The following is a 21,859-nucleotide window of genomic DNA, read 5'->3' as shown; positions in this document are numbered from 1 at the left end:
TTTTCTAACAGGAAAGAATAGAACCAAATAATCAAGCATACAAACATGTTGGAGAGACTAATAGGAGTTCATACTAAGAACAAAAAATATGATCAATAATAGGAAAGATGCTTGAAAGAATTATCAAGGTTGCAATATATGATTACTTGGATAGAGGGGGAAATATTAGGGACACGCAAAATAGCTTCAATAAAAGGTCACCTCTTATGATTAATTTTTTTTGAAGTAGTAGTCACCAAGATGGTGGATAAGGGAAGGTCAGTCAACATTTTTTTTTTACTGGGTAGTGATTAAAAGCAGGAAAGCTGAATGCTTTCTTTTATGTCCTTACAGATTTTCAGGAGCTCGGGAGGAAGTTAAAGAGTAGGACCTCAAAGGTAGCAATCTCTGGATGGCTCCCAGTGCCACGCACTAGCGAAAGCAGAAGTAGGAAGATGGGGAGGATCAATGCGTGGCTTAAAGCATGGTGCAGGAGGGAGGGCTTCAGATTCTTGTGGCATTGGGACCAGTTCTGGGGCAGAAGGTACCTACTCAAAAGAGACGGGTTACACTTCAACAGGGCTCAGACCAATGTCCTCGTAGGGAGATTCACTAGTGTGGTTGGGAAAGTTTAAACTAAATTGGCAGGGGGATGGGAACCAGAATATAGAAGTAGAAAATAGGAATAAGGTACATAATGTGATTGTTACATAGCACTAGAGAAGGAATAATTCTGTATTAGATAGGAGCGGACTGAGAAAGAACACAAGGAATGCAAAGACAGGATTACAATGCATGTGTGTAAAGGCACATAGTGTGGTGAATAAGGTTGGTGAGATATAAGCACAAATAGCAGTTTGGGAATATGATGTAGTGGCAATAACGGAAACGTGGCTTAAAAATGGCGAGGACTGGGTGCTTAATATACAAGGATATAACGCGTTCAGAAAAGATAGAGAAGAAAAAAGGGAGGTGGGATGGCAGTACTGAGTAGGGAAGACACTGCAGTGTTGGAAAGGGATGTGCTTGAAGGGGCAAGGACAGAATCCATTCGGTTTGAGTTGAGAAGCAAAAAGGGAATGATCACATTACTAGGGGTATTTTATAGGCCTCCAAATAATGGGAGAAAGATAGAGGAGCAAATCTGCAGGGAAATCACAAGAACGATAGAGTGGTGAGTGATATCGGGGGACTTTAAAATTATCCCAATCGATATTTAGGTAATTAGAGTAAAGGGTAAGGAGGGGACAAATTTCTGAAATGTAGTCAGAAGAGCTTCCTTGACCAGTATGTTTCTCAGCCTAACTAGAAAGGAGGCATTGCTGGACCTGGTGCTGGGAAATGTGATGGGCCAAGTGGACCAAACGTCTGTTGGGAAGCACTTGGGTAAGAGTGATCATTGTATCATAAGGTTTAGACTAGAAATGACTAGTAATGCGGAAAAGCAAGGAACAAAATAAGGTAAAATGTCGAGATTGCTGGAGGGCTAATTTCAACGCAGACAAGGGATCTAGCTGGGGTAGAATGGAACCAAAGACTGTCAGGAAAAGCTGTATTGGAACAATAGGTTATCTTTAAGGAAGAGATGCTTCATGTACAGGCCAGGTACATTCAAATAAGGACGAAAGGTGAGGGAACCAAGAACAGGGCTCCTTGGATGATGACAGAGACACTGATTATGATGAAACAAAAAAAACAGGATACATGTCAGGTGAATTCTTCAAGTGAGAATCATGTCATATACAATAAGTTGAGAGAGGAGGTGAAAAGGAAATTAAGACTGGCAAAGAGAGGACGAGAATAGAATGGCAGTCAACATAAAAGGGAACCCAAAAATCTTCTACTGCACGTAAATAGTAAGCAGGTAGTAAGAGGTGGAGTGGGGCCGATTAGGGATAAAGAGGGTATTTATGCTTAGAGGCGCAGAGTAAGGCTAATATACATAATGAGCACTTTGCACCAGTCTTCACTAAGGAAGTGGAATCTAACAAAATATTGGGAGAAGTGGAGTAGAATTGGACAGGATAAAAACTGAGAGGGGAAAAGTTCTAAAAAGACTGGCTATGCTTAGGGTAGGTAATTCACCTGGTCTGGGGGCTTGCATCCCAGGTTGCTAAAGGAAGTGGGGGTGGAGATAGCAGAACGGCTTGCCATAATCTTCCAATCTGCCCTGGATATGGGGGAAGTGCCAGAGGATTGGAGAGTGGCAAATGTGATACCTTCAGCAAGTACCAGAGGTGCATTTGTAGATCTTGTGGAAACTAATACCAATGGGAAGTTTCAGCATCACTAGGATGTTCTAAAGCACAATAGCACTGTTTTTGTGGCAGACCTATGCACATACATACACACATAATTGTATTTATAAGTCTTTTTTGAGCAGGCTCACTCACTAAAATCCAAACCGTTACTTAAAATGACAAGTAAATACTTGCACAATTTGTTTTTAAGCCATTAAGTACATCCAAGTAGCTCTTATTCAACTTGTTTCATCTGGAAACTTTTTTAATTAAATTTTAAAGGATACGGATTACTCAGCATTCTTTTAAGGTCCACTTTCTCATTACAGTACGGACATGTCTGCTTTTTACCCACAATGCACCAACCACGAATGCAGAATTCATGAAATCTAAATGTGTTAAGTTAAGGGTATTCTGTTATTTGTAAGAAACAAAATAAAAGTCAGCTAGCAATCTCAGTTTGTGCTGCTTAATTACCAACATAAATAAGCACAGCAAAACACATTTCTAACGTGTAATACACAATGTGCTAATAATGAGTGGTTCATATGTATAACTGTATAGTATAGTATTCCAACATTCTGTTATCAAAGGTAACAAGAAGGCAAAGTTTTGGATGTGGAGCTGATGTTTTATCAGTCAACTGATGACCCATCATACCATTCTACATACATAGCAGAGTAAGCATTTTCTGGAATTTTGACAGTGTAGGTCATTTGTGGGTTAAGTTTTTTTTTAAAAGTGCAATAATGACTCATCACTTGGATATGTACAATGCTTTGGCCTCCAAGCATGGTATAAATTACTCAATCAATCTTTACAACACATGCAATATTTCAACAGTATATTATGATTGGATATCAAAGTATAATGACACGATAGTACAATTAGCTAAGAGTTGATATCTGATCCGGTAAATCTGAAGCCCAAGATTTACGGTCACTCCTTGCCAGACTTGGTGAATTTAAGTTTTCAACTACCTTCCAGAAGATATTTTTTCTTCTTTGGGGCAAGAACTTATCATAGTTTTGTTTGAGTTTGCTTCTAATTCCCCTGCCATAAGCTATACAAGAAACTGCAGTCAAAGTAGTTAGGTGCATACTCTACAACTCAGACTTCCCTGTGTGGCATGTTGCCTGAAGGCAATAAAATATAAGGGTAGAATGATATACCAAAGGTGGTGAACTGAAAATAGTGCTGGTTAAGCATTCCGCTACCTGCTACTGGTTTTTGCAAAAAAATAGGACATTTTAAACTTACCTGCATGACTCAGTTCATTTTTTAATCCAGTCACATGCATTGCAACATAACATGTATTTTATGGCTTTTTTGCTCAAAAATGACTGAATAGGTTCAATCCACCAAGCTAATTCTCAATAATATAAAAGCAAAATACTGCGGATGCTGGAAATCTGAAACAAAAACAAGAAATGCTGGATTCACTCAGCAGGTCTGGCAGCATCTGTGGAAAGAGAAGCAGAGTTAACGTTTCGGGTCAGTGACCCTTCTTCGGAACTGACAAATATTAGAAAAGTCACAGATTAAGCTAATTCTCAAGTTCTCTACAAATTAACACATTAACAGACATAATCGTCCCAATAAAATCATCTGTTCATCAAGAACTGAACACAGACACCAGTTACTCTTATTCTGACACTGAAACTGTTTGCAATTAATTTGGAGGGGAAAGAAACTCTATTTTCAAGTGTGCTTTCAAAAAACATACATAAATTTATATAGTTAGGAATTTTATTGTGGGATTATGTTGACATAATATTTTTAATTTTTTTTTTTGTTTTCTCAATGAAATTGATCCGGATGAAACTGACGAGAACAGCTGCCGATACTTTAATCTCCGATCCTGCTGTCTTCACAGTCCAGAGTGTCTGCAGCCACGGCATGCGGTAAGTCCATTGAGGTGAAGAAGGAGCTGCGGGACCCGAGAGAAGTCCTGTGAAAAGGTGCCCCGAACACCCACCCCGGCCGCAACTTCAAAGCGCCCGCGGGAGATGGCTCGGAGAGCATCTGCAGCGCACTGTCGGCAATGCTGCATGCTTTTATTTAAACCACTGCAAAAAAAAACCCTTAGCAAATGTAATCACCTCTAAGTCTGCCAAATGATGCTTCACCTCCCGAAGGACGTGGATGAGCTTTCCGGACGTCGATGGTGGGCACTGAGGAAATGGCTTATTACCTGCACCAGATTCCACCCCCCCCTCCCCCCCCCTTTACCCCCCTTCCACCCCCCCCCACCCCCGTCCCCTTCCCTGCTCCACCCTCTCAGCTCACCCCCTCACAACCCCGTCCCAGCCCGCACCCCCCTCGCACCATCTTCACCCCGCACCCCCTTCCCCTGCACCCCCCCCCCCCACCCCCTCCCTCTACCCCTCCCCCTTGCATCCCCTCCTCCCACCGGCACCATCCTACACCTGTGTAGGGGCCCCAACAACCCCACTGCCTTGTGGGCGTCTCGGGAGAGTCCAAGGCTAAGGGAGTAAACCCTAACAGAAAATCCGGAGCGGAACCCCGTAGGCGGTCATGTGTCACCTTTGGCATGTTTCCGGCAGTTCCTGCAGCCATACTGGTGCCAAACGTCGTGTCCTGCACTCCTTTGGACCCCACCAGAAAGGCCGAGAGGGGGGTTTTGACGACTGGGCAACTCTCAACCTCCATAAATTTGCCCAGGCATGCGCCATGGAGAGGTCACTCCATAGTTGCCTCACAGCGACTGAAACAACACGGAAGGCAGCAGTTACGGGTTATAAGTCCAGATAAATTGGCGTAGAAACTGGGCGCCACGGGTTGCCTTTGTCGGTGGGAGAGGTCATTGCACCTCACTGGACAGCTACCGCCCGCCTCAAACCGGGCAGCCCCCGGTCAATAAGGTTCTGTCCCGCCACAGTCTGCCTGCTTCAATGGGTGCTTGGAGCTCAGGGTCATTGCCCGAAGGGTGGACTGATACACCGCACCAAACAACATGAAAAAAGGAAAGAAGGTACCAGCCCTTCGCTTTGCAAGCTGGAACGTCAGAACTATGTGTCCTGGCCTGTCGGAAGACCTTACACAAATCAACGATTCTCGGAAGACCGCCATCATTAACAACGAGCTCAGTAGACTCAATGTGGACATTGCAGCACTTCAGGAGACTCGCCTCCCCGCGAGTGGCTCTCTAGCAGAGCAAGACTACACCTTCTTCTGGCAGGGCAGGGATCCTGAAGAACCAAGACAGCATGGAGTGGGCTTCGCCATCAGAAACTCCTTGCTCAGCATGATAGAGCCTCCCTCAAATGGCTCGGAACGCATACTGTCCATCCGACTGCTCACCACCTCTGGTCCAGTACACCTACTCAGCATCTATGCTCCAACACTCTGTTCCGCACCTGAAGCTAAAGACCAGTTCTATGAACAACTCCATAACATCATTAGCAGCATCCCCAACACCGAACACCTATTCCTGCTGGGGGACTTTAATGCCAGGGTTGGGGCCGACCATGACTCATGGCCCTCCTGCCTTGGGCGCTATGGCGTTGGAAGGATGAATGAGAACGGGCAGAGACTGCTCGAGTTGTGTACCTATCATAACCTCTGCATCACCAACTCGTTCTTTCACACTAAACCCTGTCACCAGGTTTCATGGAGGCACCCAAGATCACGTCGTTGGCACCAGCTAGACCTCATTGTCACAAGGCGAGCCGCCTTAAACAGTGTTCAAATCACACGCAGCTTCCACAGTGCGGACTGCGACACCGACCACTCCCTGGTGTGCAGCAAGGTTAGACTCAGACCAAAGAAGTTGCATCATTCCAAGCAGAAGGGCCACCCGCGCATCAACACGAGCAGAATTTCTCACCCACAGCTGTTACAAAAATTTCTAAATTCACTTGTAACAGCCCTTCAAAACACTCCCACAGGGGATGCTGAGACCAAGTGGGCCCACATCAGAGACGCCATCTATGAGTCAGCTTTGACCACCTACGGCAAAAGTGCGAAGAGAAATGCAGACTGGTTTCAATCTCATAATGAAGAGCTGGAACCTGTCATAGCTGCTAAGCGCATTGCACTTTTGAACTACAAGAAAGCCCCCAGCGATTTAACATCCGCAGCACTTAAAGCAGCCAGAAGTACTGCACAAAGAACAGCTAGGCGTTGCGCAAACGACTACTGGCAACACCTATGCAGTCATATTCAGCTGGCCTCAGACACCGGAAACATCAGAGGAATGTATGATGGCATGAAGAGAGCTCTTGGGCCAACCATCAAGAAGATCACCCCCCTCAAATCTAAATCGGGGGACATAATCACTGACAAACGCAAACAGATGGACCGCTGGGTTGAGCACTACCTAGAACTGTACTCCAGGGAGAATGCTGTCACTGAGACTGCCCTCAATGCAGCCCAGCCTCTACCAGTCATGGATGAGCTGGACATACAGCCAACCAAATCGGAACTCAGTGATGCCATTGATTCCCTAGCCAGCGGAAAAGCCCCTGGGAAGGACAGCATTACCCCTGAAATAATCAAGAGTGCCAAGCCTGCTATACTCTCAGCACTACATGAACTGCTATGCCTGTGCTGGGACGAGGGAGCAGTACCCCAGGACATGCGCGATGCCAACATCATCACCCTCTATAAAAACAAAGGTGACCGCGGTGACTGCAACAACTACCGTGGAATCTCCCTGCTCAGCATAGTGGGGAAAGTCTTTGCTCGAGTCGCTCTGAACAGGCTCCAGAAGCTGGCCGAGCGCGTCTACCCTGAGGCACAGTGTGGCTTTCGTGCAGAGAGATCGACTATTGACATGCTGTTCTCCCTTCGTCAGATACAGGAGAAATGCCGTGAACAACAGATGCCCCTCTACATTGCTTTCATTGATCTCACCAAAGCCTTTGACCTCGTCAGCAGACGTGGTCTCTTCAGACTACTAGAAAAGATCGGATGTCCACCAAAGCTACTAAGTATCATCACCTCATTCCATGACAATATGAAAGGCACAATTCAACATGGTGGCTCCTCATCAGAGCCCTTTCCTATCCTGAGTGGTGTGAAACAGGGCTGTGTTCTCGCACCCACACTTTTTGGGATTTTCTTCTCCCTGCTGCTTTCACATGCGTTCAAATCCTCTGAAGAAGGAATTTTCCTCCACACAAGATCAGGGGGCAGGTTGTTCAACCTTGCCCGTCTAAGAGCGAAGTCCAAAGTACGGAAAGTCCTCATCAGAGAACTCCTCTTTGCTGACGATGCTGCTTTAACATCTCACACTGAAGAATGCCTGCAGAGTCTCATCGACAGGTTTGCGTCTGCCTGCAATGAATTTGGCCTAACCATCAGCCTCAAGAAAACGAACATCATGGGGCAGGATGTCAGAAATGCTCCATCCATCAATATTGGCGACCACGCTCTGGAAGTGGTTCAAGAGTTCACCTACCTAGGCTCAACTATCACCAGTAACCTGTCTCTAGATGCAGAAATCAACAAGCGCATGGGTAAGGCTTCCACTGCTATGTTCAGACTGGCCAAGAGAGTGTGGGAAAATGGCGCACTGACACGGAACACAAAAGTCCGAGTGTATCAGGCCTGTGTCCTCAGTACCTTGCTCTACGGCAGCGAGGCCTGGACAACGTATGCCAGCCAAGAGCGACGTCTCAATTCATTCCATCTTCGCTGCCTTCGGAGAATACTTGGCATCAGGTGGCAGGACTATATCTCCAACACAGAAGTCCTTGAAGCGGCCAACATCCCCAGCTTATACACACTACTGAGTCAGCGGCGCTTGAGATGGCTTGGCCATGTGAGCCGCATGGAAGATGGCAGGATCCCCAAAGACACATTGTACAGCGAGCTCGCCACTGGTATCAGACCCACCGGCCGTCCATGTCTCCGTTATAAAGACGTCTGCAAACGCGACATGAAATCGTGTGACATTGATCACAAGTCGTGGGAGTCAGTTGCCAGCATTCGCCAGAGCTGGCGGGCAGCCATAAAGACAGGGCTAAATTGTGGCGAGTCGAAGAGACTTAGTAGTTGGCAGGAAAAAAGACAGAGGCGCAAGGGGAGAGCCAACTGTGCAACAGCCCCAACAAACAAATTTCTCTGCAGCACCTGTGGAAGAGCCTGTCACTCCAGAATTGGCCTTTATAGCCACTCCAGGCGCTGCTTCACAAACCACTGACCACCTCCAGGCGCGTATCCATTGTCTCTCGAGATAAGGAGGCCCAAAAGAAATTATGTTGACACTTTTGCATCAATGCAAACAGTTTCAGATCTGTACTAATGTAAAAAGCAGTAGTATTGACCTCAATTTTTAGCAGTCTGGTTCTGAAGGCACGAAGTAGAGGAAAGTCTATATTAAGGTGTTTATACATGAATGCCAGAAGCATTCATCACAAAGTGGAGGTGGTTGCAGCAGCAAGGAACTTAACTGAAAACAATGGCTCACCTCACAAAGTAGAAATGAATAAAGCCCATTCAGGAAATAAATTGTTAGAAAAGGAGTGGATGTGGATCTAAATGTCTGGTACTTTGAAGGTAAAGGAAGCTAACTTAATGGAAAGGGCAAAGTTACACAGTGAAATACCCTGGCTGGAGGTTTCTGACAAAAGTTAAAACTACACTAGGAATTTGTTACAAATGACAGAAGAAAGAATATTTTATGAAGCGATAAGGCAGCTATGTAAATGCAAAAGATTTATGAGGGATTTCAACCAAATATAAATTGGAAAAGTTAAGTGACCAAGAGTGGCAATTGATAAATGTGGTGTATGACTGCTTCATAATACATTGTATCAGAGGTCACAGAAGACAGTTCTCCATTCAACTTAGTAGTGATGGGTGACCTGACAACACAAAAAAAGTGTAAGTCGTGACACCTTTGAGTGATAATGACCACAATATGATTAAGTTCAATATGATGAGATTTTATACTGGGTAGGACCAACACCCAGATATAAATTTTAAAATGGCCAACTATAATTGTGAAGTAAGTAAAATAAGTTCACTGGGGGAAAACTACACCTTAGTAGAAGACAAATAAAATATCTTTAAAGGCATACTGAGGAATATGCAGGATAAGTGCATTTATAAGATTAGTATGTGTTGACTCAATAAACAAGATACTAAGTGGATGAAGATTTCAACCAGAAAAGGATACAACAGAGAAACTAAAAGAAGGGTGTCCTCAGGGAAGATTGCAGCAAACTACAGTAGCATGTCAAAAAGGGAGTGATTAGAAAAGAGGGAACTGGAAATTAATCTAGCTGCAGATGCTAAATGCAACACAAAAGATTCTTCAGATCACAGCAACAAGAATAGTCATGAAAAAGGTGAGAACGTTAAAGGATTCCAGTGGGAATGAGACAAAGTTGGCACAGAATAGTTATTATTGAGTATTCCCTGGCAGTAGCCACCACAGAAGACTACAGTAATGTGTCCAGTATTAACAGCAATAATCCATGCAGAGTTACAGACTTCAATTTCAACAAGGTGAAGGTTTCAGACAAGCTTAAAGGGCTCGAAACAAATAAGTCCACTGGGACAGATGGTATCTATCCCAGGGTACTTAGGGATGAGACTTGTGCAGTGTTCACTAAATGTTGGGGAAGTCAGTTAACAATCTTGATAGTAATTTTGCCTATGGGTGACCATAAAACCATTGTCGATTGTTGTAAAAACCCATCTGGTTCGCTCAAGTCCTTTAGGGAAGGAAATCTGCTGTCCTTACCTGGTCTGATCTACATGTGACTTCAGATCCACAGCAATGTGGTTGACTCTTAAATCCCCAAACAAGTCACTCAGTTAAAGGGCAATTAGGGATGGGCAATAAATGCTAGCCTAGTCAGTGATGCCCACATTCCACGAACAAATAAAGAAAAACTTAATTTACCAAATTTCAACTACTATAAGTATAGAGGAGTACATGAACTTCTTTGCCACTACAAATGGGATTATATATTTAGTTGCTCTGTTACTCCCTTTCTCTTTTCCCACCAAGACAAAACTACCCTGCCAGCCCCATTCTAGACCTAAGCCTGCTCCTATTTTCCCTATAGCTATAGCTCTCCAAGCTCTCTCTATCCACGAAATCCACTTCCTGCTTCCTTGACTTCATTCCCACTAAATTGATGACCACACAACTTCCTTTAGGGAGGAAAAAGACCCAGCAAAATGATTTCATCTGTATCTATCTTGAGTTAGGGGGTACAGAATATCTCTAGTCATAGAAAGGTTACAGCACAGGCCATTCGGCCTGTCGTGTCCATGCCAGCTCTCTACAAGAGCAACTCACCTAGTCCCACTCCCTGCCTTTTCCCCATAGCCCTGTAATTCTTTTCTGTTCAGATAATTATCCAGTTCTCTTTTGAAGACCTCAACTGACTTTTACTCCACCACACTCTCAAGCAGTGCAATCCAGACCCAATCCAATCACTTGCTGCATAAAAAGGTTTGCCTCATGTCACTGTTGTAATTGACAAAAGAAACCTTAAATCGATGTCTTCTGGTTCTGGATCCTTCGGCCAATGGGAACAGTTTCTCCCTATCTACTCTGTCCAGACCTCTCATGATTTTGAAAACCTTTAGAAAATCTCCTCTTAATCTACTCTTCTCCAAGGAAGAGCCCCAGCTTGTCCAACCAATCCATGTAACTGAAGTTCCTCATCCCTGGAACCATTCTCGTGAATCTGTTCTGCACCCTCTCTAATGTCTGAACATTCTTCTAAAAAGAGTAGTGACCAGAACTGGATACAATACTCCAGTTGAGGCCAAACCAGTATTTTATACAGGTTTATCTTAACTTCTTTGTTTTTGTACACTATGTCCCTATTTATAAAGCCTAGGATCCCATATGCCTTATTAACCATTTTCTCAACCTGCCCTACAACCTTCAATAATTTATGCACAGATACCTCCCAGCTGCCTCTGCTCCTGCACCCTCTTTAGAATTTCACCCTTTAATTTATATTGTCTCTCTTCATTCTTCCTACCAAAATGAATCACTTCACACTTTTCTGCATTAAATTTCATCTGTCACTTGTCCACTCATTCCACCAGCCTGTTTACATCCTCTTGAAGTTTATCACTATCCTCCTCACAGTTCACAATACTTACAAGTTTTGTGTCATTGGCAAATTTGAAAATTGTGCCCTTTACACACAAGTCTAGGTCATTAATATATATCAAAAAAAGCAGGGGTCCCAACACCGACTCTTGGGGAACCCCAGAATATACCTTCCTCCAGTCTGAAAAACAACTTCACAATTACTGTTCCCCATCACTCAGCCAATTTTGTATCCATGCTGCTATTGTCTTTTATTCCATGGGCTGACCAGCCTGTTATGTGGCACTTTATCAAATGCCTTTTGGAAGTTCATGTATACCAAATCAATCACATTACCCTCATCAACCATCTGTTACCTTATCAAAAATCTCAAGCAAGTTCAACATGAGTTGCCCTTACCAAATTCATGCTGGCTTTCCTTAATTAATCGACATTTGCCCAAGTGACTATTATGGGGTACAGTAGCATAATGGTTACGTTACTGGACCAGAAATCCAAAGGCTTGGACTAGTGGCCAGAGACATGTGTTCAAATTCCTTCAGCAGCTCGGGAATTAAAATTCAGTTAATTAAATAAATCTGGATTATAAAAGTTATTAACAGTAATAGCAACCATGAAACTACTGGATTGTCACAAAAAGGAGTCACACCTAGAACAAAGAAAGATGGTTGTGGTTGTTGAAGGCCAATCGCCTGCAGTGATGTCCTGCAGCTGAGGAGCTCCTCAGGGCAGTATCCTAAGCCCAACTGTCTTCAGTTGTTTCATCAGTGACATTCCTTCCATCATCAGGTCAGAAATGTATATGTTCGCTGATGACTGCACATTCTTCAGTTCCATTTACAACGCCTCAAATAATGAAGCAGTCCATGCCCTCATGCAGCAAGACCTGGACAACATTCAGGTTTGGGCTAAGTGGCAAGTAACACTCGCATCAGAGAAGTGCCAGGCAATGACCACCTCAAACAAGAGAAAGTCTACTCACCTCCCCTTGACATTCAATGGTATTACAAGAACAACTTGTATTTATATAGATCTTTCAGAATAATAAAACATTGCAAGGTGAACAGTAGCCCAATAAAGCAAAATTTGACAATCACATAGGCAGTAATAGGCCAGATGAAAAAGCTAGGTTTTATGGAGCATCTTAAAGAAGGAAAGGGAGAGGAGTTGAACACGTGGCTGCAGGGATGGTGCAGGAGGGAGGGTTTTGGTTTCCTGGATAATTGGGGCTCTTTCTGGGGTAGGTGGAACCTCTACAAACAGGATGGTCTTCACCTGAACCAGAGGGGTACCAATATCCTGGGGGGGGAGATTTGCTAGTGCTCTTCGGGGGGTTTAAACTAATTCAGCAGGGGAATGGGAACCTAAAATGTAGTGCCAGTGTACAGGATGTTGAGAGTAGTGAGGTCAGGGATAAGGTTACAAGGACGCAAGAGGGCACTGGCAAGCAAGAACCTGGTTTAAAGTGTGTCAACTTCAACGCCAGGAGCATCCGGAATAAGGTGGGTGAGCTTGCAGCATGGGTTGGTACCTGGGATCTCGATGTAGTGGCCATTTCGGAGACATGGGTAGAGCAGGGGCAGGAATGGATGTTGCAGGTTCCGGGATTTAGATGTTTCAGTAAGAACAGAGAAGATGGTAAAAGAGGGGAGGGTGTGGCATTGTTAATCAAGGAGAGTATTACAGCGACAGAAAGGACGTTTGAGGACTCGTCTACTGAGGTAGTATGGGCCGAGGTTAGAAACAGGAGAGGTGAGGTTACCCTGTTGGGAGTCTTTTATAGACCTCCAAATAGTTCCAGAGATGTAGAGGAAAGGATAGCGAAGATGATTCTCGACAGGGGCGAGAGTAACAGGGTAGTTGTTATGGGGGACTTTAACTTTCCAAATATCGACTGGAAATACTATAGTTCGAGTATTTTAAATGGGTCAGTTTTTGTCCAGTGTGTGCAGGAGGGTTTTCTGACACAGTATGTAGACAGGCCAACCAGGGGCGATGCCACATTGGACTTGGTACTGGGTAATGAACCCGGCCAGGTGTTAGATTTAGATGTAGGTGAGCACTTTGGTGATAGTGATCACAATTCGGTTAGGTTTACCTTAGCGATGGGCAGGGACAGGTATATACCACAGGGCAAAAATTACAGCTGGGGGAAAGGAAATTATGATGCGATTAGGCAAGATTTAGGATGCGTAGGATGGGGAAGGAAACTGCAGGGGATGGGAACAATCGAAATGTGGAGCTTATTCAAGGAGCAGCTACTGCGTGTCCTTGATAAGTATGTACCTGTGAGGCAGGGAGGAAGTTGTCGAGCGAGGGAGCTGTGGTTTACTAAAGAAGTTGAAGCGCTTGTCAAGAGGAAGAAGGCGGCTGATGTTAGGATGAGACGTGAAGGCTCAGTTAGGGCGCTTGAGAGTTACAAGCTAGCCAGGAAGGATCTAAAGGGAGAGCTAAGAAGAGCAAGGAGAGGACACGAGAAGTCATTGGCGGATAGGATCAGGGAAAAGCCTAAGGCTTTCTATAGGTATATCAGGAATAAAAGAATGACTATAGTTAGATTAGGGCCAATCAAGGATAGTAGTGGGAAGTTGTGTGTGGAATCAGAAGAGGTAGGGGAAGTGTTAAATGAATATTTTGCGTCAGTATTTACAGTAGAGAAAGAAAATGTTGTCGAGGAGAATACTGAGATTCAGGCTACTAGGCTAGATGGGATTGAGGTTCACAAGGAGGAGGTGTTATCAATTTTGGAAAGTGTGAAAATAGATAAGTCCCCTGGGCCAGATGGGATTTATCCTAGGATTCTCTGGGAAGCTAGGGAGGAGATTGCAGAGCCTTTGTCCTTGATCTTTATGTCGTCATTGTCGACAGGAATAGTGCCGGAAGACTGGAGGATAGCAAATGTTGTCCCCTTGTTCAAGAAGGGGAGTAGAGACAGCCCTGGTAATTATAGACCTGTGAGCTTTACTTCGGTTGTGGGTAAAATGTTGGAAAAGGTTATAAGAGACAGGATTTATAATCATCTTGAAAAGAATAAGTTCATTAGCGATAGTCAGCACGGTTTTGTGATGGGTAGGTCGTGCCTCACAAACCTTATTGAGTTTTTCGAGAAGGTGACCAAACAGGTGGATGAGGGCAAAGCAGTGGATGTGGTGTATATGGATTTCAGTAAGGCATTTGATAAGGTTCCCCATGGTAGGCTATTGCAGAAAATACGGAAGTATGGGGTTGAAGGTGATTTAGAGCTTTGGATCAGAAATTGGCTAGCTGAAAGAAGACAGAGGGTGGTGGTTGATGGCAAATGTCCATCCTGGAGTTTAGTTACTAGTGGTGTACTGCATGAATCTGTTTTGGGGCCACTGCTGTTTGTCATTTTTATAAATGACCTGGAAGAGGGTGTAGCAGGGTGGGTTAGTAAATTTGCGGATGACACTAAGGTCGGTGGAGTTGTGGACAGTGCCGAAGGATGTTGTAGGGCACAGAGGGACATAGATAGGCTGCAGAGCTGGGCTGAGAGATGGCAAATGGAGTTTAATGCGGAAAAGTGCGAGGTGATTCACTTTGGAAGGAGTAACAGGAATGCAGAGTACTGGGCTAATGGGAAGATTCTTGGTCGTGTAGATGAACAGAGAGATCTTGGTGTCCAGGTGCATAAATCCCTGAAGGTTGCTACCCAGGTTAATAGGGCTGTTAAGAAGGCATATGGTGTGTTAGCTTTTATTAGTAGGGGGATCGAGTTTCGGAGCCACGAGGTCATGCTGTAGCTGTACAAAGCTCTGGTGAGACCGCACCTGGAGTATTGCGTGCAGTTCTGGTCACCGCATTATAGGAAGGATGTGGAAGCTATGGAAAGGGTGCAGAGGAGATTTACTAGGATGTTGCCTGGTATGGAGGGAAGGTCTTACGAGGAAAGGCTGAGGGACTTGAGGTTGTTTTCGTTGGAGAGAAGGAGGAGGAGAGGTGACTTAATAGAGACATATAAGATAATCAGAGGGTTAGATAGGGTGGATAGTGAGCGTCTTTTTCCTCGGATGGTGATGGCAAACACGAGGGGACATAGCTTTAAGTTGAGGGGTGATAGACATAGGACAGATGTCAGAGGTAGTTTCTTTACTCAGAGAGTAGTAGGGGCGTGGAATGCCCTGCCTGCAACAGTAGTAGACTCGCCAACTTTAAGGGCATTTAAGTGGTCATTGGATAGACATATGGATGAAAATGGAATAGTGTAGGTCAAATGGTTTCACAGGTCGGCGCAACATCGAGGGCCGAAGGGCCTGTACTGCGCTGTAATGTTCTAAAAAAAAAAGAGGTGGGGAGGCTTAGGGAGGGAAGTCCAGAGTTTAGCACCTTGACAACTGAAGGCATGACTGCCAATGCTGGAGCAATTAAAATCATGGTTACTCAACCCAAAGGCCAGAATTGGAGGAATGCAGACAAATGAGGGTTGTGCGGCTGGAGGAGATTACAGAGATAGGGAGGGGCAAGGTGACGGAGGGAACTGAAAACATCTGAGAATTTTAAAATTGAGGTGTTGCTTAACTGGGAGCCAATGTAGATCAGTGAGCACAGTGATATGACTTGATGCGAGTAAGGGCAGCAGAGTTTTGGATGACCTCAAGCTTACAGAAGGTAGAATGTGGGAGGCCGGCCAGTAGTACAATGGAATAAAAATGTTCTGATGAAGGGTCACTGACCTGAAACATTAACTCTGCTTCTCTCTCCACAGATGCTGCCAGACCTGAGTATTTCCAGCATTTCTTGTTTTTATTTCAGATTTCCAGCATCTGCAGTATTTTGCTTTTATTATATCAGTGCAATGGAATAGTTAAGTCTAAAGGTAACAAAGGCATGCATGAGGGTTTCAGCAGATGAGCTGAAGCAGAGGTGGAGTTGGGTGATGTTACACGTGGAAATTCACAGCCTTCGTGATGGTGTGGATATGTGGTCAGAAGCTCATCGCTAGGTCAAATATGACACCAAGGTTGCGAACAGTTTGGTTCAGCCTCAGACAGAGGAGACGGATGGAGTCGATGGCTAGAGAACTTAGATTGTAGCGAGGACCGAAAACAATGCCTTAAGTCTTCCAATGTTTAATTGGAGGAAATTTCTGCTCATCCAGTCCTGGGTGTCAGACAAGCAGTCTGATAATTTAGGGACAGTGCAGGAGTCATGAGAGATGATGGTGTGGTAGAACTGGGTGTTGCCAAGAAACAGCATGCAGATGAGAACCAGGAGAGCACTAATGACAGTTCCTTGGCAGACACAAAACTTAATGGTGCAGAAGAGAAGCCACTGCAGCTGATTCTCTAGCTATGATTAGACAGATAGGAATGGAACCAGGTGAACGCAGACCCACCCAGCTGGACGGTGGAGAGGTGTTGGCAGATGATGGTGTGGTCAACCATGTCAAAGGTTGTGGACAGGCCACGAAGGACAAGTAGGGATAATTTACCTTTGTCACATTCACATAGGATATCATGTAATATGGATAAGAGCTGTTTCAGCACTGTGGCAGATGCGAAAACCTAATTGGAAGGATTCAAACATGGATTTGGAGGCAACACGTTCAAGGATTTTGGAGTGGAAAGGGAGGTTGGAGACAAGGCGACAATTTGCAAGGAAAGTGGAGTCAAGGGTTGATTTTCTTTTGAAGCGAGTGGTGATGACCAAAGATTTGATAGGAGGGGTGATGATGACACATTTAAAAGGAGAGGGGGAAGTACCTAAAGAGACAGAGCCGTTAACAATATCAGCTAGCATGGGAACTAGGAAGGGGAATTTTGAGGAGTCTGCAGTTTAGTCGGACTCGAGATCAGACGCTGGAGGGTGCTCTCATGGACAAGAAGAGTTCGGAGAGGGCATAAGGGAAGATAGGAGAGAAACTGAATACAATGCGAGTTCAGGGCTAGGGAAGGGGGAAATCTTAGAGGATGTTTGGCCTGGTGGGCTAGGGTAGGAAGAGAAGTAGCAGAGACAGTTGATCAGCTGCCATCTGATTATCAAATTTACCACTGTCGATTCCCCCACCATCAACATTCTGGGGGTGGGGGATGTCACCATTGACCCCATTCCTTCATCATCACAGGGTCAAAAATCTGGAACTTCCTAGCTAACAGCACTGTGGGAGTAACTTCACCACATAGATTGTACCGGTTCAAGACAACTCACCACCATTTACAAGAGCTATTAGGATGGGTAATAAATACTAACCTTGCCAGTGACATCTACATTCATGAATGAATCAAAAAAAATCTTACATCAGTTGAACTTCACACCAGATGTACTGTGACTGCAGCTTGGTATAAAGCTACCTTTAAATGCTTCCAGGGTGACACATGGATGGTCTGGTAATTTAAAACTTAATTTCCTGTTTTTATTTTTAGTTACAAGAAAACACATGCTGTTGCCCACTTTCCTAATATAAAAAATTAACAATGCACGTGCAGAGCTCTTTACACATTCAACAGACTCTACAAGCAGCACACGACAATTTACAGGTTCATCATACTCAGAGACTAGTAACTGAAACATAATGGTGCCTTTAGAGTGCCTGATAACTAAAAGTTGGCCTTGGACCAGTATGTCCCATTTATGAATATAGTTTGTTAAATCAATGTACATTTCACAATACTGATGCCAAGACAGAGAACTGAGTAAAAACTATGATGGAAGACACCGCATTCTGATAACTTGGCCGCACCACCACCAGAAACAAGAAGTAACGTGCATATCTCAATGTAGCGGCCACAAAGCTTTTTTTCCCCCCAAATGTTAAAATTGAAATGCTGGTAAAATTTAATTTTGCAATGGTGACTGAAAGGATGCACATCCCAAAAAAGGATACACATGATTACAGGTCAGCTGGTACGTGTCTTCTATAATTCCTTCTTCATTGATATCCACAAATATTTTCTGACCACACACAGCACAAATGTCATCAGAGAGATTCCTGAATGGCATAGTACCAAAATTATAGAACTGTAAATAGAAGTGCACAGAACATTTAGCATATGAAGCAAAATGCAAAATTAGTTTTTAAAAAAAAAAAGAAATAGCTTTCTTGTTGTGCAAATATTACTTACTCCAATAGTGGAGGCCATATAGTCAGAACAAATCTCAGCAAAATCTCTTCCCATAACCCCGTAATACAAGCCATAGAAAAGCAAAATTACACCAAAATCCATCGAGTCTTCTGTCTTTATTCTATGTTTAATGAAAAAGAAAATTGAGCAATCAACTTTTCAGCTCCAATGGCTAACTGAGAAGATAAGATTGTATCATGTTGCTCAATTGACAACGCTGTTTATATGGACACATCAGAAGCAATGTACCCAAAACTGAATTTTTATCCCTGGCCAACAAACAAAAAACCAATTTCCCATTCCTGGTTGTACCCTACAATTTTCACAAACTGTCCTTCACAGATGCTACTATAAAGTCAATAAGTGCTAAACTTGTGTAACCACAAGTCTATTTAATGCCCTGTACAAATTTATAGCACGTGCAATAATTCCAAAACTTTAGCGACAGAAAACGGGTTTGGTGGCATATAACTAGTTTGCCTCCATTAAGAATTTATAACTTCTGTGCCCAAAAACCAGGCAATGAATGAGAAACCATCTACTGCAAGTATATAGTACGGAAATTTGATCTGAAAGAAAGACTGAAGCAACCTGATTCACTCAAAAGAAACCTCATGATACAAACGTTTTACTTAATTCTGCAGTTAAAGCATATGTAAACAATAGCCACTATATTTCACATTTACTAACAAAAAGCAATTTTAAATTGTGTTAATAAAACATCCCAAAAGTATCATACCTGAAGAACAAATTGAAGCCAAACATTGTAAACATTACCGCCAAATATCCCACAATGCCCACAGCATAACTTAGTTTGTAGATGAGAAGGAACCATTTGTAGACCATCCTGTTGATTTAATAAAAAAAAAGTTCAGTCATGTCTTTTCTATTTACTTTTTGACTAACAAAAAACAGACATGAACTTTACAATGGTCTGAACTGTTCAATATGTGAAAAACCTTAAAACATTTAGAATTTGCACAATAAAACCACAACTATGAAGCAATTACAAATCCTGGTCACAAAATTGAAATAATATAGCATTTTATACATTTTATTAAGTTAAAAACAGCAGTATGCAACATGATTAAATGCACTGTAAAGACCATCAAAATGTGAGCCAATTACCATGAACCTTTGTAATCTAACAGCAAAGATAACAGATGTGTAATAGCTATTTACTGCCAACAGAACTGACATATGACCGAACACCAACACAACCCAAGTAAATAGAGCTCTGTTAAAGACAGAACAAAGAAATTTGTATATATAGATATATAAATATATACATAATGGCACCTTCACAAATTCAGAATATGCCAGTATTTCATAGTTAAAGAACTACCTTGGATGTGATTGTAATGTAGGCAAATGTGAAAAAATTTAACCACAATAAGGTCCTACAAATATCAATGAGATAATGACTAGATAATCTGTTTTAGTGATGCTGATCAAGGGATAAATATTAGCCACGTTACCCTGCTCCTCTTCAAATAGTGCCATGGAATCTACTACATTTACATGAGGATGCTGGCACAGCCTTGGCTTAACATCTCAGCCTACATTACATGCTCAAATCTTGGAGTGGGGCTTGAACCCCTGACTTAGACACAAGAGTTCTATCACTGAAGCATGACTGAAGCAAGTAGATGCTCAAAATTTTAAATTTAGAATACATTTCCATACAGAGAAACAAAATAAAACATTGATAGGGATTACACATGTTGCACATTACAAGTTAAATATATTACAATTTGCAGTTATCTAGCACCTTTAATGTAGTGTTAACATCCCAAGGTGCATCACAGGACCATTATCAAACAAAATTTGACACTAACTCACAAAGAAGATATTGGAACAGGTGCCCAAAAGCTGGGTCAAAGAGGTAAGTTTTAAAGGAGGAGAGAAGGGCAGAGAGGCGGAGAGGTTTAGGGAGGGAATTCTAAAACTTGGGGCCTAGGCACTGACGGCATGGCCATCAATGGTGAAGCAATGAAAATAAGCGATGCGCAAGGAGCCAGGTTTGGAGGACAGCAGAGATCACAGAGGGTTGAGGAGGTATTACGAAGAGGGAGGGGCGAGGCAAGGCAATGGAGGGATTTGAAGACAAGAAAGCCTGGAATAAACTTCACTGATGATGTAAAGATCATTACTTATTGAAACTTGGAGCAGTTTTGGAGGACTTGGCACCTCATGGTCGATATCCATCATGTGCTTCTACCACACAATATGGTAATCCACAGAATTACCTGATTATCAGGCCAACTATCTGTCAAGATGGAGTATGTTATAATTTTCTTCACTGCAATAACCCCTTCACTCTTCACCAGTAACATACTTATTTTAGATTGATCCCTATTGATTTAGAACAAGATTTCAGATTCTGTGGCTGTGTTCTTAAATTTGTGTGGCTAATGAAAGCTGCCTGATACTTTATGAAATATATGAAATAAATGCAATTCAATGAAAAAGAAAATTTTAAGCAAAAGCTAAAATCTAGTTTTCATAAAATATCTTTTAAAAACATAGTTTATTTCATTATTAGAATGTTACATCCAGACTTTAAAAGATTGGGCTGAATTTTGCAGTCAGTGGCGAAGCAATGGTGCTCGCCGCTGGCCTTGAGAAAAGCTACCCACAAAGGTTTAGCGTTCTGTGGTGTAGATTGCCACTTTCCCCACAGCAGTTTAAATCTGGCGCCAAGTCAAGGGGATCTCCAGGCATCCAGCGTCAGAGATGTCGACAATGAAGGTAAGCAGCCAATCACATTGAAGCATTTGCACAGGCAGCAAATCAGGATGTTAAAAGCACTGATCATCCTTCAATTTTAATTTTAATTTTTCGATAGTGAAATAAGTGAATTATGATTGGTCTTAGCTAAAATATAAACTTAAAAAATTAAAAATGTGAAATGCATCATAATGGAAAAATCTGACATTCCACAAATATAAAATTAGCTTTTCCTGGACAGTGAGGGTGTTAGCAGGAATTATGAAGTTAGCACACTGTTAAAAACACAGTTACACCTCATTCAACAAGGTGTAGCTTTTTCAAAGGTATTTACAGCGAGACTAAAAGCATAAAAGTGGAAGTTTTCATCAATTCACTGATTGTTTAGGGATTGCACACTGGGGGGGAACTCAGCAGCACAGTAGAATCACTGACAGTGACTTCCAGATTTCCACATTATTTTGCACATCTGCAGACTCCTGAAGTTGCTGTCAGCTTCAGTGGAGTAATGATGGAGAACGGCAGTTTTGACATCTTTACCACCGCAAACACCGGGTCATTATTTCTGCATTTATAGCTTGTGTAAAACTGTAGCATTGCTGCAAGGCAGTTTCATTTCACACCAACACAAAACAGTTGTCACCTCCAGATATGCTCTCACCCATCCCTAACTCTAATCTCTGCCAGCTCTACAACTCTCTTCCACCCCAAACTCCTGCTACTCTGACTGTGAATGACCCTCTCTTTGCACCCTGCTCATTAGCAGCTGCGCCTGCAGA

At 43.1% G+C, this 21,859-nt stretch overlaps 1 protein-coding gene across 3 annotated transcripts in view; it reads right to left on the bottom strand.

Annotated features, from left to right (window-relative positions):
* rnf175 (ring finger protein 175) overlaps positions 1–21,859 on the bottom strand; it is a 49,054-nt gene that overhangs the window by 3,649 nt on the left and 23,546 nt on the right. For all 3 annotated transcript variants that reach the window (XM_068040614.1, XM_068040633.1, XM_068040623.1), the window contains 4 exons: positions 19,090–19,197; positions 18,351–18,471; positions 18,113–18,246; positions 2,507–2,608 (listed from right to left, as the gene is read on the bottom strand). In XM_068040614.1, the coding sequence (XP_067896715.1) occupies positions 2,507–2,608; positions 18,113–18,246; positions 18,351–18,471; positions 19,090–19,197 (465 nt within the window). The remainder of the gene's footprint in view (positions 1–2,506; positions 2,609–18,112; positions 18,247–18,350; positions 18,472–19,089; positions 19,198–21,859) is intronic.

This window comes from Heterodontus francisci, chromosome 1 (genome assembly GCF_036365525.1).
Source record: "Heterodontus francisci isolate sHetFra1 chromosome 1, sHetFra1.hap1, whole genome shotgun sequence".
Taxonomy (NCBI): Eukaryota; Metazoa; Chordata; class Chondrichthyes; order Heterodontiformes; family Heterodontidae; genus Heterodontus; species Heterodontus francisci.
The sequence above is the reverse complement of the archived record's forward strand: the minus strand, read 5'-3'. Positions and strand labels throughout refer to the sequence as shown.